Below are 16438 nucleotides of genomic sequence, written 5' to 3'. Positions count from 1 at the left end.
ACACTGTGAGTATTTAGCGCATATCCTGGAATGAGGGAAGGGTAAAAAGCTACAATCTGTTTATTTAATTTCTTTTATTCCAAATGGCAGTTTGCATTTTTTTCTATAAATGGCCTGTATCTGTATAGCGCTTTACTTCACACACACATTCACACACTGGTGATGGCAAGCTACATTGTAGTCACAGCCACCCTGGGGCGCATTGACAGAGGCGAGGCTGCCGGACCCTGGCGCCACCGGGCCCTCTGACCACCATTAGAATAGAATATGAGATCCATATTAGAATTATGGATCTCATATTATCACAGCCAAAGTTTCAGTTGATGATGTCAGAATATGTGCTGGACATCCCTGCAAGTGTTTCCTTCACTTGGGTCTGTATGAAGCCATTGAGAGGTTATATCGCTAATACAACCAACTCAGGCAACATGGTTATCATAGTTAACTAAGATTCAGTTCAATTCAATTTTATTTATATAGCACCAAATCACAAGCTGCCTCAAGGTGTTATACAAATCAAACTGAACTGAATTTTATTGCCCTAAAACTAAAAACTAGATGTAAAGAAGTACAACTAGATGCGAAAAATGCAAAGTAAAACCTGGACTTTTGAAAAAAAAAAAAAAAAAACCCAAAACCCTAAATAAATTATGTTATGAACTCAGTAAACTAAAGAAAAATACAAAATATCCTTAATAAAGAAGAAATTTCCTCAGTTTTAGCATTTGTTTAGTTTGGTAATTTCGTATCAAACTTGTCAGAGACTTTCATGGATGTGTTTATTGACACATAGAGAGTCAGCTGCTTTAAAAAGTTGTCTAAATCCTGCTTGTCATACAAACTCCCATCTGTTTTCATACACTTGTCCAGTTCAGGGAGTCCACTCCTGGTCGATGCCAGAGTCTCAAAAAACTGGCCTCTCATTTCCTGAAATCCCTCCCGACATCTTCTGTGCTGTTGTGTTGGTTTAATGATCTTTCTAAACCCTACACATATGAAGTGTTCAACCACAGAAAACCTCCTGGTCTATTTCAGATATACTTTCCCCAATCAGGGTTTCCATTACCAGAAGGCAACAGATTCACATGGACACAAAGACCTGACAAAACAGGAAGCATCTGCAATTTTTGAGTTTATTATCTTCATCAAATTGGTCCAAAGGGCTCTCATAGCTTTTCAATAAGTCAGATCACAATAAAACATGAAATTATGGACATCAACACAAGGGTTAGACGGGAGAAGACAGCAGGTCATGAAGTGCCCGTGGCTCTCACGTTATTTAAGTGCAGGACACTGCTGCCAGACAACCTAGTTTAACCTCTGCAGCATCAAACAGGACAAACTGCTGCTCTGTTTTTTAACCGTTTCTAGACTCAAACAGAGCCAAGAAAAATAAAACTGTAACATGTTTAACATTGAATTACTACTGCCTTTAAAAAGTGTACAGTTCAGTCATTGCCATTTCCCCAGGGAGGTGTGTTGTCTCGTCTCCGTGGCTGTTCGAGTAACTTGTTCTCTAAGAGCTGGACACCTCACTGCGATGAAGTGATGGAGGGCATGTTTACCTTCTTGGAGCCTAAACATGTCAGTTCTAGAAAAGAGGTAGCTAACAAACACCCCTTGGCACAAACTTGCCATCAGTGCCTCTGTGCTTTACTGACCTGCTGACAGACGTCAACAGCACCTACAGGCCAGCCCCTGTCCACACCCACCCAGACTGATTCAGCACAACCTGCCCCCCTAACCCCTCTGTCCCCATCTTCACAAAAACTGAGATCAATATTACAACCCAAGAAAATGTTTTGGTTTTTTAAATCTTATTCCTTTGAAACTTGACATCAAAGCACAAAAACACCCTGACTTGTGTAGCATGAGAAATACAGTACGTTTATAAAAAAATACAAAAAAAATGCACTTTTTGTTTATTTAACCAACAAGAGAAGTAGAAGTGACATAACAGGAAGTCTATGTATTTTTTTTCGTCAAAACCTTTTCTCCCCCCCCCCCGTAGGATATATTGTAGGATCTATTTACAGCATCATGTCAGAGAGTGGAGGGAGTACCAAAGCACAAACACATTTGGGGGGGGAAACTGTTGAAAGAGAAGCCCGGGTTGTAAACGGTTCTTCATGAAGGAGGTGTTTTATTTAAACCTACTGTCTGTCTCGAGTCAAAATTACGAGCAGTCAAAGAGTTTGCAGTCCCTCAGGAGAAAGGGAGGGGAGTTAGTCCAGAGCGATTATGTCATCGTCGTCATTGTTGTCGCCTGCCGATTGGTCTGTCCGTGGGCGCTTGGTGGAGGTCTCGCCAGTTTCGGCGTCTGAGTGCTTCCTCTTTGTGCCACCCGTCGCTGCTGCTGCTGCTGAGCTGGAAGCCGCCCCATCCTCCTCATCAGAGTCGACTATCATGATGTCGTCATCCTCTGACGGAGCTGAGATCGAAGAAGAAGAAACGATACAGGTTTATTTGCACAACAGAGAACAAACAACGATTGCCCTTTTAGACCGTAGTGCTCAAAAACAAGATAAATAGTAGAAAAAAGTAAAAAAGAAAACCAAGCCATTTATTTTGGTTGTTCAGCTAAAATATGTCCACTTATATTCACTAATTACTGCAGCGGTTACCCTAAAGTCTGGAGCAGGACACAGCTCTCACATTATGCAGTGCTGCAAGTGGATAGTGCTCCAATAGGGCCTAGTTTTTGCTGCACTGGCTTAGCTCGCTGTGTTAAGGAGAAAACCCATTTTCAATAAGACTAATGCAGAGGCTGGGATTGCCCCAGCGCTCTCTCCACTGGCCTGTCTCAACAAAGCCTGGAACGCCCCAAAAAACTATTGAAACAAACAAACAAAAAAAACTTTCCATTCGATGGAGCTGATAAGAGGGACACTTAAGTGCTCATTTTTATTTATACTATCATTTCTTTCTTTCTTGTTAAAATAAGCTTATATAGTCATTTTTAGAATGTGTGTTTGTGTGCGTGATTATTTTAAAGTAAAACTAATCCATCACAGATTTACAGTACAGTAGTGACACTGACCCTTGGTTGGTCTTTTTGCCAAACCTCCACAACTGCCAGCTTATTCAGGACTGATCTGTTGAGCACACCTATCGGCTTGAGAGCTCAACTTCTGACACAGAACTAAGTCTCTTCTAACTGCTTGTGTCAAAGTGTATATATAATTACAAAAGGACAGCAGAAATGTAACATGAATGTGAGGTGAGCTTTTAGAGCACAAAAATAGTGTACATGTAGGCAAAGATGTGCTCTAGACGAAGAAACTCAAGAGTTGTTTGGCCATCACAGTGATGGGCATGCTGAATGTGTGTTTTCAGGAAAACACCCTCATGCCAACTGTGAGTCATGGTGGTGGAAATGTTACTGTTTGGGGTTGCTTAGCAGCCTTGCTGCGAGACAAACACCCAGAAGTCAGTGGACCACCAAGGACCAACTCAAAAAGAGGAAACCAAAGCTTATGCAATGAATAAGTTGAAGCTGAGAATCTCATCAAAATGTTGAAAAGCATACAGATAATGACAGCGCAATGGAAAACCCCGAAGGATCCCCAAACTGAGGCAATTTTGAATAAACTGGTCAAATTTCCCACCGTCAGATTCCGATTTTCCTTCAAAGAACTTTTGGCTTCTCCAAATGTCACACTATTAATATTTGTCTTGATTTGGACTAACATATTTCTGAAATCTGTATCTGTAGGCTTTTCTGTAGGAGGACAAACGTACTGAAAACGTCCACAGCAGTTCCAGAGGGCGTCACTTTATTATCATTTTTACAAGACTGTATGTTAACGCCTCCAGTCATGGCATTAGCATCGTGACCACTACGATGCTGACCTTTAGAGGATGTTGACGGCTGGGCGGAGTCCTTGTTGCCGTTGGTGATGCTGTTAACCTCCTCTTGGTTAGTCTGAGGGGGTGGAGCCTTATCTGGGGCCTCACCTACTACCTCGAATTCCACATCCCGCTCTAGGTCCTCACTGCCAATAAGGAGAGATGCACACACTTTTCAGCTTTGGTCCCTTAGAGAGGCTGACTGTAAACTGTGAATTTCATTCATGCGTTCATGCACACAGGTACATACACGTGCAGGACATTAATGAGGAGTGTGTAGTCTTGGAGGAAGTCGTCAGCTTGGAGCCGGCTGCCGTTACGGATCCCAAAATCAGAAAGAAATTTGTTGTTGTTGCCTGTGAAGAGAAAGAATAAGTATAAATGTAAGGAGAATGCATTCTTGAACCTATAAAGACCGTAAATAACACAATTTCATAATTTAACTACCAACTACTAACTAACTGTTAGTAGTTAAATTAATTCCTACTATAAAAAAGTTATTATACTCCTTTCAAACACTGTATCAGTTTTATCATTAAAGCTGTTACAAATTAAAACGGAGATCCAGCCGACTAACTGAGGCGTTTCTGTTTTTGCCCTGGAATGACTTTTACCTACAGACATCCTGACAAATGCTATTAGAGCACCCTCTTCTGTCCATATGGACACTTTCCACTTGCACTAAATGAAAAACAACTCCCATCTATATCTCTATAGGCAGATATTATCTTTAGCATCATTGTCTGGTACGTTTTATTTTGCACTCCTGTCTTGTGGGTAAATGATCTTACTCTTGCTAATTATCTACTGCTAATTTAAGACTAGATTTAAACAACCGTAGCATCTGCAAGATAAATACCATTTGTGCAAAAGAGGAACTGTTCTCATGAAGATTTGTTAATGCACTAACACTTCCCTATCACTAGTGAGACTTACATAGCAACAAAAACAGACAAAAGGCAGCATGGTTTTACTTACTCTTGCCTGTCCCTCTTCTTTTGGTCTGTCCATCCAGTCTTTCCTTTTTACCATCTCTCTCTAGATCTCCTTTGAGATGTGATTACAACCATCATTTTCATCTTTTCTTCTCTGCCTTGCCTTTTCCTCTATCCTCTAAAAGCCCCCGGTCAAAGCTTAAAGTCTTACATCCCCCCCGCCCCCTTCTTCCTTACCCTCCGTCTCTCCTTCCTCTGAGGAAATGAGGATGGTTCCCTTTCCATCTTCTATCTGAACGTCTGGAGCCACCATACCAAACCTCTCCTTCACAATCTGCACAGAAAGACAAGGAACACAAAGTAAAAAGTAAGTAAAACAACATCCTGTCATGAAAAAAATGACATTTTTGTGACGCTTTACAATCCCATGTAAAACTAAATACATCCTTACTGCTTTCATAGGAATTACAGTATAGTAGCAGCCAGGCGCTGATAATCATATGCACTTGATTAACTGATTATTAAAAGCAGTGTTTACTGAGCAGTAATACACTCTCACTAGCACATTTATGAGCTTCAGTTCAGGAAGAAAAATGTGAGTCTTGCTCAACAGTTGATCGTTTTAAGATATCACAAAGACATGTCACATTCCATATGTCATATTTCTATGGGCCAGTGAATTACAATGGAGGCAGTGAATTAAGGTACTGGAGCTCTTTAGTTAGAGGCTTTTCCCCATTACCTACAAATGCACTTAACCTGCTAGATGTAATTGAACTGACTCTAACCAGATTTCTGGGACCAAAAACTTTAAGCACCGGGAAAGATTCATCAGTGGGACAAGGTGTAATCTGTCACGGCAAGATTTTACGATTCTACAAAAGCATAAACTGACACAGTCGATACTGGAAACTGGTGCAGTCTGAACAAGGCAAAGGAAAGGTGTCTGACAGGATAAGCGATGCTCAGGAATTTTACCAATTAATGACATCGTCTTCGATACTGGACGTGCTGTAACATTACCTTGTCTTGCAGAGTGAGCACCATGGTTTTGTGCACGTTGAGTTTGACCGTGACTTCAGGTTTGCTGGCGCAGACGTAGCAGTTAGCGCTGGGCGGGTCTAGCACGCAGGGGACCAGCAGCTTCTTCCTGAGATTGGGGCACTTGTTCAGGAAGATCTGATGCAAGAAAAAATAAGATGGACATAAAAAGAGGCTTATTATAGGAGCCGTATTCTAGTTATGACAAACTCTGGTGTAGTGGCTCTTAACATAAAAAACTAGGCTGCTCTTTGTCGCTTGTGTATGAAAGTTGCACAGGACAATAACAAAAATATGCAGGCATAAAGTCAGAACAAATATTTGACAATATTTTTCAACATTACACTTAAATATACTCCCCCATTCTAGGTTGCTTTAGCAAATCACACGTTTTAGGAGGGTGAACATACTGGTCTATTACCACCTGTGGGTTGGACAAAATGCTAAGGCATTTTCATCTAACAGTGTGCATTAAATTTGGCATCTGAAGCCAAAGGCAGTAGGTACACAAGTGTCAAGAGTCATATATGATCCACTGCTAAAACAGATAACAGCAAACTGACCGTGCGACAGGATTCCAGTTCCCCAGATAAAATCTTGAGCCCCTCCAGCACGATGAGTCCAGCGATGACAGCATTGGTTGTGGCAATAGCTGGGATGATGTTACCTGCCATTGCTGAAGAGAAATTAACAAACACATTTAGAATAGAATAGAATAGAATTGAATAGAATTCAACTTTATTGTCATTGCACATGCACAGGTGCAAAACGCATTTAGATTTTTGGTACTGATTTGTGAATAAAAACTCTGACATGACTGTTTTGTAGCCTTTGTGCGTGACTTACACTTGACATCAAAGCGACTTTTCATGTTCATACTGAAGATGTGCATACGCAGGTTGGCTGCTGCAGTAACAAAGTCCATGGCTGGAGGGTCATCCTGACAGGAAGAGGAGAGGGAGACAGGTAGAGCAGGGTGATAGGACCAAAAATATTTATCACGATATACATTTGAAAATTTGCGATAACGATATAACTGACGATATAATTGACACTACACAAAATACTTTACAACTCCACAACGTTATTAGTGCAAAAAAAAAAAATCAATGTATTTTCACTTAAACAAGCAGCTGTTTTTTATGTGCATTAAAGTTATATAAAAATTTAACAGTGCAAATCCAAATTTCTTGCAGACAGTTTAACCAAAAAGGCATTTCCAGTGGAAATTGGCCGACATATCCTCAGCATAACCATGTATAATATCACAAAACTGCCACAAAGCAGATAACAAATAACAAAAAAGGTTATATACACACAATACGGTAATATTATGTTGAAGCTCATTACGTATCACTCCGCGAGGCTCCTACCTACGATAGTCGTAGTGCTCCGACAATCCATCAAGCGGTGCGGGTTCGTAGCTCAGCAAAGTCGTACTAAAACATTTGACAGATTTTCGAGCGCCGTGTACCACATAAACTCATTTCGAGGTCAGTAAACACAACCAGAATTCATACATAAGGCACACGGGATTATAAGGGGCACTGTCGATTTTCAGAAAAATCAAAGGATTGATTTTAAGTGTGCCGTATTTTCCATAAACCACGGTAATAACGACGGTCCGCTAGCATGTGCTACCAAAAATAGTGCTTTGTTGTGTATCTGACGGACGAAAGCTAAACCAGTTCCACACCACTGAAGTTGCAGCATTTTTACAAAACAATTCTGGTTCATCCGTTTCATTCAACGATCCACTTTCACCCTTCTCATTCTCCTTCGCCGCTGTGCTTTTTCTGGCATGTGCGTATGAAAACAAACAACATTATACCGGTATTACCGTGAACGGTATGATATGACCCAGCATTAGAGGCAGGTATTCATCATCTGTGTGCAGCATTTCATTACATCTGGAGCAACTTTCTACTGGAGTAACATTGTATCTGCTGGCTGTCAGTTTGCAAAGCCATTCAGATGAATGTACAAAGTACAATTACTATACTAACATACCAAATGAAACCTGCCCAACAAGTGAAGCTCAGCGACCAGGGTTGACTATTATAATGTGTACTTATTCTGGCAGCCAGCAGAGTGCAGCACTACACTCACAACGCATACTCCACTGAGTGAATGGGCTGTTTTATGTCCACCAATTTTCATTCATTGTCTTAATACATCTTTATTGTTTCTGCAATACAGTCATACTGTGTCATTTATTTAAAGCACTGGCTACATTGTATGTTTGAGCATTTTAAAAAATATTACACTCAATTATGCTCATAGGTCCCGTTAAGCTCATTTCCAACACCATATTTTTGGACTGTAGAGTAGCTTTGCATGAATAATCATCTACTTCATTGACTAAAACAATTTTAGCTCCTCTTCCTTCAAGCCAACTTACTTCTGACTGGCTCACACTACACAAAAATAGATTTGAACAGTAGGTTTGTTGGGCTTTTGTGTGTACTGCCAGAACTATTTTCCTGGGATTACGGATAGCCACTCTCATTGACATGATACAGAGTAGAAAAAACAAAGACTGAGTATCCAGAGCAGTCTGACCTCATTTTCAAAGCTGTGGGCATGTTTCATACAAGCATCCACCATTTTTATATGGAAAAATCAAGTGAAAAACTAATTCACAAGAACGTCTTGTCTTTACCTTATCCCAGACCAGCTCAGCACCCTCGCCCTTTTCCTGCAGCTGTGAGCGGAGCGTCTCCACGCTGTGCTGGAACAGCTGGCAGTAACCCCAAACATCCAGAACCTGCTGGTCCTTCAGACCTGAAGCTGGAGTCCCCTCCTTAGGACACTCTAAAGCCAAGAGAAAGGCACACAATATTGTGGTTAATGAAGCCTTTAAAGCAGTGACCCTTTTTATAATTAATATAAATCTGACATCTCGCAGTTATGTTCCTTGTGTAAGCGAACTGTAAACATAAGTAAATTCCTCCACAGGCTGCACGCTGTGCAAACAGCTGTTCTTTATTACATGTGTCATGTGCTTTTGTTATGTTTGTGAGGACACAAAAAATATTTGCTTCGTTTAAACTTACAGCTAATGTGCAGCTCAGTATCTTCCCAACAAAAAGAAGCTGGACATGTTCAGAAGTAAAACTTATACACAAGTAATAAACTCACAATTTAAAATATTTCGAGTTCTTTTCTCGGTCTTCCTGACTCAAACAAGTTGAAATATGGCCCCTAAACACACATGCGCGAGCACAGGTAACGCCAGGTGATGCTGAAAGCCTGGATGGGCTTAAGCTCCGCGTGCATAAAGGACATACCACTGTTCTCTAGCTGGTGCCAGTCTAAAGGTGTAGGAGCTTTCCTCTTCTTCCATAACTTGTCCATGGTCAGAAGGTACATGATGTCATCTTTGAACAGCTGGAAAAAAAAGGAGCAATCATAAACAACTACTCTACGTCCGTGGTGATGCTATGCTAAATGACTAAACTCTAGGATTCTCAACATTTTCTGCAGCCCACATAAGGACAGAATGATCGCTTCTTCAACGGTTGTGTTCTTGACGAATAATCTGCTAGTTTTTAAAGGAGAGGGGAAAAAAACTTGAAATTTAACTAGTCTAAAAGAAAACAAACAAATATTTGCCAAGCAAACTGTGTACTTCGGGTGTAATATGAAACCATTAATTCCTTTCCTCATTAATCTAACGTTCAAATACGTCGAATAGCAAGGGCAACCACCAGTCTACTCAACATCTCGTGCCCATCCCATTTATACTCGCTTGCTTATTTATTACCTTATTGAAGAGTTTGACAGAATCATATCCGGTGGATCGAGCCCATTCCTTGGTGGAAACACGCTTGATGTCCCCATCTTTATCTGAAGCGGTGGCACGAGCCGCCGTCTCTTCGGGATTCCCTTTTAACCGAATTCACAGCTTTTACACAGCAATTAATTTTAACCTACGTTAATATTCATCCTGCTGTGTGACCAAACAATCAAAAAGGATCCCCGCAAAAACCAAAACAGGGAATTCAAAATTGTGAATCCACATTAATGCCACTCTCTCTCTCACTTACATGCAGCCTCTGGGTCCGCTGTGTCCGGCGACACCTCTTGATCTGCATCTTCTTCTCCAAACAGTTGACTGTAGTGGCAACATACAAACAACAGAAGATGACATCATCACACAGCCTATTATCCGCTGATGATTCTGAAAGATCATCTGATGGTTTAGAAATGGTCATATCTAGATTAGTGATTAACAACTGACGAGGTCCCATCTAATCGTAAGACCTCATAGCACTGAGTCACTCCAACAGTGCACTTTGTTCTCAGACTGCTGATTTACTTTTGGTCCCTCAGATATTTGTGTGGGAGGCAGAGCCTCCAGCTTTCTGTCTCCATCCCCTTACTCCCAGATGGTCACAGCAGAAGGCTGCCCCTCCTTGAGCCTGATTCCACTGGAGGATACTTCCTGTTAAAATTTAGTTTTTCCTTCACACTGTTGCCAGCTGCTTGCTTATAGTGGGTCGTCTGATTATTGGGTTTTCTCTGTATTATTGTAGGCTCTTTATCTTACAGTATAAAGCACCTTATGGGCAACTGTTGTTGTGATTTGGTGCTATATAAATGAAACTGAATGTAGTAATTTTCATACACGTGCAGGAACAGTTTAATCAAGATCACACTCTACTCTACGTCCAGTCTTAACTGGAAAAAAGAAGATAAAACCGCGTGTGTCAAAAACTGCACGCAGAAAGTGATCAGATCATGCAGAAAATATCCGATTGTTCAGTCTGACGTCACTAGCCGTGTCTGGGTCTAAACTCCGCTGCAGCTCCATATATCAAACGATCACTGTGGCATTACTGAGAGTTGAAAAACTGTCTAAAGTCTTTCATCTTTAACATCCAGGCATCCATGAAAACGGAATTTATGACATTTAACGGAGTTAGAAGTTAGCAGGGAGTTAGCTCGCTAGCTTCTATCTAAATACAATATAGTATGTCCTGACTGCGGGGTTTTGGAAACAAATTAAAACGTACAGCTCTGTTAGCGACACAGCTATGTTAGCATAATATAAACAAGCTAACTTTTTTTCCACTCGATAAAAGTTAACGTGTGTGTTCACGGTGGTCAGGAACAAATGTAATCGCATGGCAGGATGCTGTAAAAGGACCAAACTTCAGCCAGGAGAACAACTGAGATAATCCATCCACAATACGAGGTTAGTCATTCATGCTGCTGCATGGGCTGGGCTGTAGTTACATCCTAAGGTTTTAAAAACTGAGCTTAAATAAATGATTAGCGGTAATAAAAGCCGAGGGAGGTCAACAGGGATCACTGACTGTTTTAGGAGCTTTTTGAGATAAAATAGAAGAAAATACATAACATTAAACATGTTAACAACACAAAAGCCATATTAAACGCAGACTACTTTAGACCCGGAAGTAGGATTCGTCGCGTCATCACTGAACAACCGGATTTAGAGGTAGTGAGGCACAGTGGGATCACATTTCATGATGTGTTTTTCACCTAACCTGTCCTCTTCCTGCAAGATCAAGCCTGGCAAAAGCCACTAATATTTGCTAAACTAATACGCAGACTGCAATCAAATGTAACTTGAAGCCCAAGAATGCATGCGTAAAAAGAACACGGCTTACTTGAAGAGATATTTGGCCCAGACGATGCAGTGAATGGGCTCAGATGGTGTGTTTCTTATGGTGCATCCTGGGAAGGTCTTCTGTGCTGGTTTCGGCTGGCACTCGTAGCACTCTGTCATTCCCTGGGTAAGAAGCAGCAGAGAAGAGACATGTTCACCGCCCTTGCTCAAAAATCTGCAGCACAGATCAAAATCAAGGCCCTTGATGAATTTTAGTCTGACCCCCATTTCCCTTTGGGTTCTTGGCTACCTTACACACAATGTAAAAAGAGCTTAAAGACATGCAGCCAAATTGTTGGTTCTCTGTGTGAAAAAATATCAGTGCTACCTTCTTGATGACCGTGACCTGTCCCAGGTATCCAGCAGTGCCACTCTCTATCAGAGGGATATCAGCTGCCAAACACATCCTGTTGACATGGTTACGGGCAGCTGGGGAGGCAACACGTGGTTTTATTTACCTCATTTGAAAGCGTTAGCAGTAAAAGAAGATATTTCGGTAATGCTGTAAGACGAGGGTACCTCTGTTATCCAGGGCGTTCATCACAAGCATGAATTTTCTGAAGAACTCCACGTTGTATTCAGGGCTGTTAAGGAAAAAACAAACCACGGTCAGTCCCACATCAGTACATTCTTGAAGGAGCTAACCTCAGACTGACCAAACTGTGAAAAAAAAAAAAGAGAAAGAAACGTGCTTCATGATGCTGTCGTGGTATGCAGTGATGTTGGCACTGGGGCAGAACTGCAAGGCGCTCTCTTTGGCCACCTACAAGACAACAAGAGTAAGGGACGGATGTATAAAGTGCACAGAGGACGTTTAAAATAGCAGCTCAGACAGAACTCTGCAGCCTGCAGGACTAGAGGTGAGTTACATACCTGTGCTTTAGACTTGCCTACATGCTTCTTCTGAAAGAGGAACTGACGGTTCAGGTTGCTGACATCAATTGTGTCCAAGTCAATCTGCCAAAATCAACAGGGTTGTAAAGTCAGTCGAGTCCAATCCAACAATCAAACACTTTTCTATTTGTTTGAACAGAAACGCCTGCTAGGTCACAACAAACAGGGGTAAGTCAGTGCGACAATCAGAGGACTGCACGAGCATTTTAAACACCAAGAGAAACAAGTAATTCTCTGCTGAACGTCTTTCTTTTCATATAACTATTTTACTGCATTTTAATTGTTCTAGATTTGCATTAATGTGTTTTCTATGTGCTGCGTTTGGATACAAAGTTAGAGAGGCAAGACTGAGATAGTTTGGACATATGCAGGAATAGATAGATATGGATATATTGGACAAAGGATGCTGAATATTGAGCTGCCAGGCAGGTGAGAGGAAGACTGCAGAGAAGGTTTTGCACAAGGTTGGTGTGAGAGAAGGGGATGATAGGGAGAGGGTGAGACAGAGTGTTCTGTGTGTATAGCACTGCTGCTAATTCAGTCGGTGACAAATAAAAGTTTCACAATGTTATCTCAATTCTAGCCAAGAGGTTAATTAAATTATTTAAACAGTAGCTGGTTAACTGCTACAGGATTACAGGCACAAGCAGCAAAAAAACCTCACACAGGGTGTTTGCAGGTACCACTGAGATGATGACAGTAAAGTAAAAGATAACCAGAAGACTTTACGACCTGTCGTTGACCCTTTTTAAGAGGGAGAGGCTGTAGTAGCCTTAACTAATGAAGTCTGTGGTGGATGCCAGATGACAAAAAAAATGAAACTGTTTATGTAAAGAGCGAGGACAGACAGGATGGATTCTACTTTCATAAATAAAATACTGCAGCGCCGGTTATTTTGGCTGCAGACATTAAATGCACGCAGTCTCATGTTTGACTCTGGGAGACTGATACCAGCAGGATAAGAGAGAAGGCGAGCACAGGCTCAAACAATGTCATCAAGAGTTTACTGAGACAAACTAGACACTCCTGACTTTTCTAGCTTATCATGTCAATGTCATTCTCAAATGTCCCCCAAATACAGGACACTACACTCAAGAGAGGGGTAAGCAAATCTGAAATCAATCTGCAGGTTCTTATTTGGTTGTATCAATTATAATGTTACCAAAAATATAATAATTAAATAAAGAAATACAATAGCGTAACCAGTGCAAACTGCTTCTAACAAGAACAGAATAAGGAATAGGAGCAAACTTGAGACATCACTCTCTAGTTTGAAAACCAGAAGCCTCACAGACCCTCAATGGTGACAAAGTTCAACGCAGACCTTGTCACTGTGAAAAGGAAATGTCTGCGTTCCCACTACATTTACCCAGCTTCCTGAAGAGAATGGCACTTGCCGAGGTCATGTAGGACCCTCAAAACACCAAAACCTACTTTTGGGTACTCTCTTATTCACAAAGGGTTGCCACAGTGGGTCAATGCACATCATTTGATCAGATCTATTGCTTGTCAGGCAAATGTGTAAACCACTACTCTATGGACAGTGACAAAAGAAACAGAGGTCAGAGGGTGCCCTGACACATATAAGATCTGTAATAGGCACAGTAATGCAGTAGTTAGAAATGTCCCCTCACAGCATGCAGGCTTCTGGCTGAGGTGACTGTGTGTTAAGTTTGCATGCTCTTGCTGTTCACTCTGGCTTCACAGTGAAAAGATATGCACATTATGTTAATTTATTATTCTAAACTGACCATTGATTTGAGGTTGGTAAAGAGTTTTAAGTGTATAGATTATGATGCCCAAAGAACGTATGGTTAAGTGCCCGAAGTGTTAATTAATAACAACTTAATAATATAATAACTGGTAGTTGATATAGAAGTAAGCTCTAATTGTTATACATAATAAATCTCAACAGTTCCAAAGTGCTCTTGCCATTTCCATTTTCAGTAACACATTTCTTAAATCAATGTGGTGGTTGTGTTATATCTTAGGTACAACAGTGTGATGACAATACAGTGTGCTTGGTGTTTTTTCCTCCTACCAGTGTTGTGAAATTTAAAGCCTCTATTTATTAATGTCAGATTGGCCATTTATGCATTCTGCAGTTAAAAAAATGAAATGGTACAGACACAAAGGGGGGGGGGGTCCTTGGCTCTAAACCACACAGTACGTAAGGGAGAATTTAATACACAATTTAACAGCACTTTCTGAGCACCCGTGAACTCCTCACGCTCAGCCCCCAACCAGCACGCACATACATTCTATGAATAAAGAAACTGAGCGTTTTGCGTTGATAGATACAGTGAGGATGTTTTTTCCCTATAATACACCGTCCATGGCTAAGCACGGAGATGTCTAAGCACCTCCATGGTGGCACACAGCCCGCGGTGTCCTTACAAAGAAGTTGACTGGCTAACTTAGCAGTGATAATGGCGCCAAATATCCCGGCTACATCGCTACGATCTTGTTCGACTTTTTTCCACCCTCACAGATAGATATCCTTGCCGGTCCATTTGACGCTGTTCACGCGGTGTTAACAAACCACCAGCGAGATAGTAATACAGCTCATCTTTGAATGCCACGTCTCAGCAATTAGCCTGAGCCCACACGTCTCCTCTTGACACACTCATTGCAGCACAAAGAACCAGTTAGCATGCTAGCCGGCTAGCTACCAAAGACACAGCCACACAAACAAACAGCGTGAACAGGACGGACCACTTCGATGTTTTTGAAGCCGGTGAGTACAAGGTTCTTCAGCAGCTCGCAGCCGATCCCTCCTGCTCCCACTACCAGGACCTTGCAGGTGGAGATGGAATCAGCCAGCTCTTTTCGGAGGGAACCCACAAGTTGGACCATGTTGATGGCTAAAGACAGAACCTGCAGCTCCCGGAGGCTAGCTGTTAGCTTCTTCTTCTACACAACCCAAGACCCACCCACTTCCGGGTCACACACTTTTTCTTTTGTGAGAAAAAGTAGTAGTTTGTCATTTTAGCGCCCTCTTCCAAATGCCACTAGTATTTACGATATAAAAGATAAGGCTTTTATAATAGGGATTCGCAATTCCAGGCTTCAACGGCTGGTGTCCTGCAGGTTTTAGATGTGTCCTTGATCCAACACAGTTGATTCAAATGGCTAAATTACCCCCTCAACATGTCTTGAAGTTCTCCAGAGGCCTGGTAATGAACTACTCATTAATTCAGGTGTGTTGACCCAGGGTGATATCTAAAACCTGCAGGACACCGGCCCTTGAGGCCTTGGAGTTGCCCACCCCTATTGTATAAGATATATATAAGATAAAGCTCCTTGAATAGCATTGTCTAAATCTAATTTCTTGTCATTTCATTAGTATTTATACTTAACAGCAATTCTCTTCTCGTTCCCCTCACCCCCCAACCACTCACTGCAGGTGGCTGCCCCTTGCTGAGACTAGTTGTGCCAGTGGTTTTTTCCTATTCAAAGGGAGTTTTTTCCTCTCTACTGTTGCCAAATACTTATTCATAGGGGGTTGTTTGATTGTTAGAGGGTTTTTTCTAGTATTGTAGGGTCTTTACTTTACAATATAAAACACTCTGAAATGACTGAAATGACAGTCCTGTGGACTGTGATGTCATATTTGTTACAAATTCTGTCAAAAATGACATTTTTCGCGTCATTGGGACTTTACACCTAGATACATTGGGGTTATATAAAAGTCACTTTGCCAAAAAAAAAAAAAACTGATTGGGGATCTACCTTAAGACTAAAACGTTCTTTCTGGCTCAGAACGACTTATGATGTATTTATCCAGGTTAAACGGCTCGTTGACAGTAAAAGTGTGTTGTTGTTGTTGTTTTAAAGAGAAATCTGGCCAAGAGGGTAGCAGAAATTGAGAATAAGTCATTTCATTATTTTAAAAATAACTCCTTCTTAAATCCTGTAGACTATAAGATAATTACCCAAAATAAATAAGGATATTGAACATTTAAAAAATGTAAAACATCAGGAATAACCTTTTGGGGGCAGATGATCATTTTTATATTAAAGTCTTTTTGGAAATCTCTCTGTGCATACATTCAAAGCTGGTCTGTGAAGAGAAGTGGGATAC

At 41.2% G+C, this 16438-nt stretch overlaps 1 protein-coding gene across 1 annotated transcript; it reads right to left on the bottom strand.

Annotated features, from left to right (window-relative positions):
• Nucleotides 1–1861: 1861 nt before the first annotated feature.
• On the bottom strand, nt 1862–15257 carry uba2 (ubiquitin-like modifier activating enzyme 2). Its single transcript, XM_085358588.1, has 17 exons — nt 15070–15257; nt 12334–12417; nt 12153–12223; nt 11980–12044; nt 11789–11889; nt 11462–11583; nt 9875–9942; nt 9592–9713; nt 9116–9215; nt 8488–8639; nt 6672–6765; nt 6389–6501; nt 5808–5963; nt 5022–5118; nt 4100–4205; nt 3853–3995; nt 1862–2431 (listed from the first exon to the last, which is right to left on the bottom strand). The coding sequence occupies exons 1-17, from the start codon at nt 15208–15210 to the stop codon at nt 2226–2228; spliced, it is 1941 nt and encodes a 646-aa protein (XP_085214714.1). The 5' UTR covers nt 15211–15257; the 3' UTR covers nt 1862–2225.
• Between the last annotated feature and the right edge of the window lie 1181 nt (nt 15258–16438).

The sequence above is a fragment of the Diplotaxodon limnothrissa genome, linkage group LG7 (genome assembly GCF_057381915.1).
Source record: "Diplotaxodon limnothrissa isolate DT_005_m linkage group LG7, D_limnothrissa_male_GT1.1, whole genome shotgun sequence".
Taxonomy (NCBI): Eukaryota; Metazoa; Chordata; class Actinopteri; order Cichliformes; family Cichlidae; genus Diplotaxodon; species Diplotaxodon limnothrissa.
The sequence above is the reverse complement of the archived record's forward strand: the minus strand, read 5'-3'. Positions and strand labels throughout refer to the sequence as shown.

What these genes read in the sequence shown, in the direction of transcription:
- uba2 (XM_085358588.1), bottom strand. Translation starts at nt 15,210, where the DNA reads ATGGTCCAACTTGTGGGTTCCCTCCGAAAAGAGCTGGCTGATTCCATC. An exon ending in TGGGCCAAATATCTCTTCAA is followed by an intron (nt 9,943 to 11,461) that starts GTAAGCCGTGTT and finishes TTGCCACTACAG; the next exon opens with TCAACTGTTTGGAGAAGAAG. An exon ending in CTGAGCTGGTCTGGGATAAG is followed by an intron (nt 6,766 to 8,487) that starts GTAAAGACAAGA and finishes TCTTCCTGTCAG; the next exon opens with GATGACCCTCCAGCCATGGA.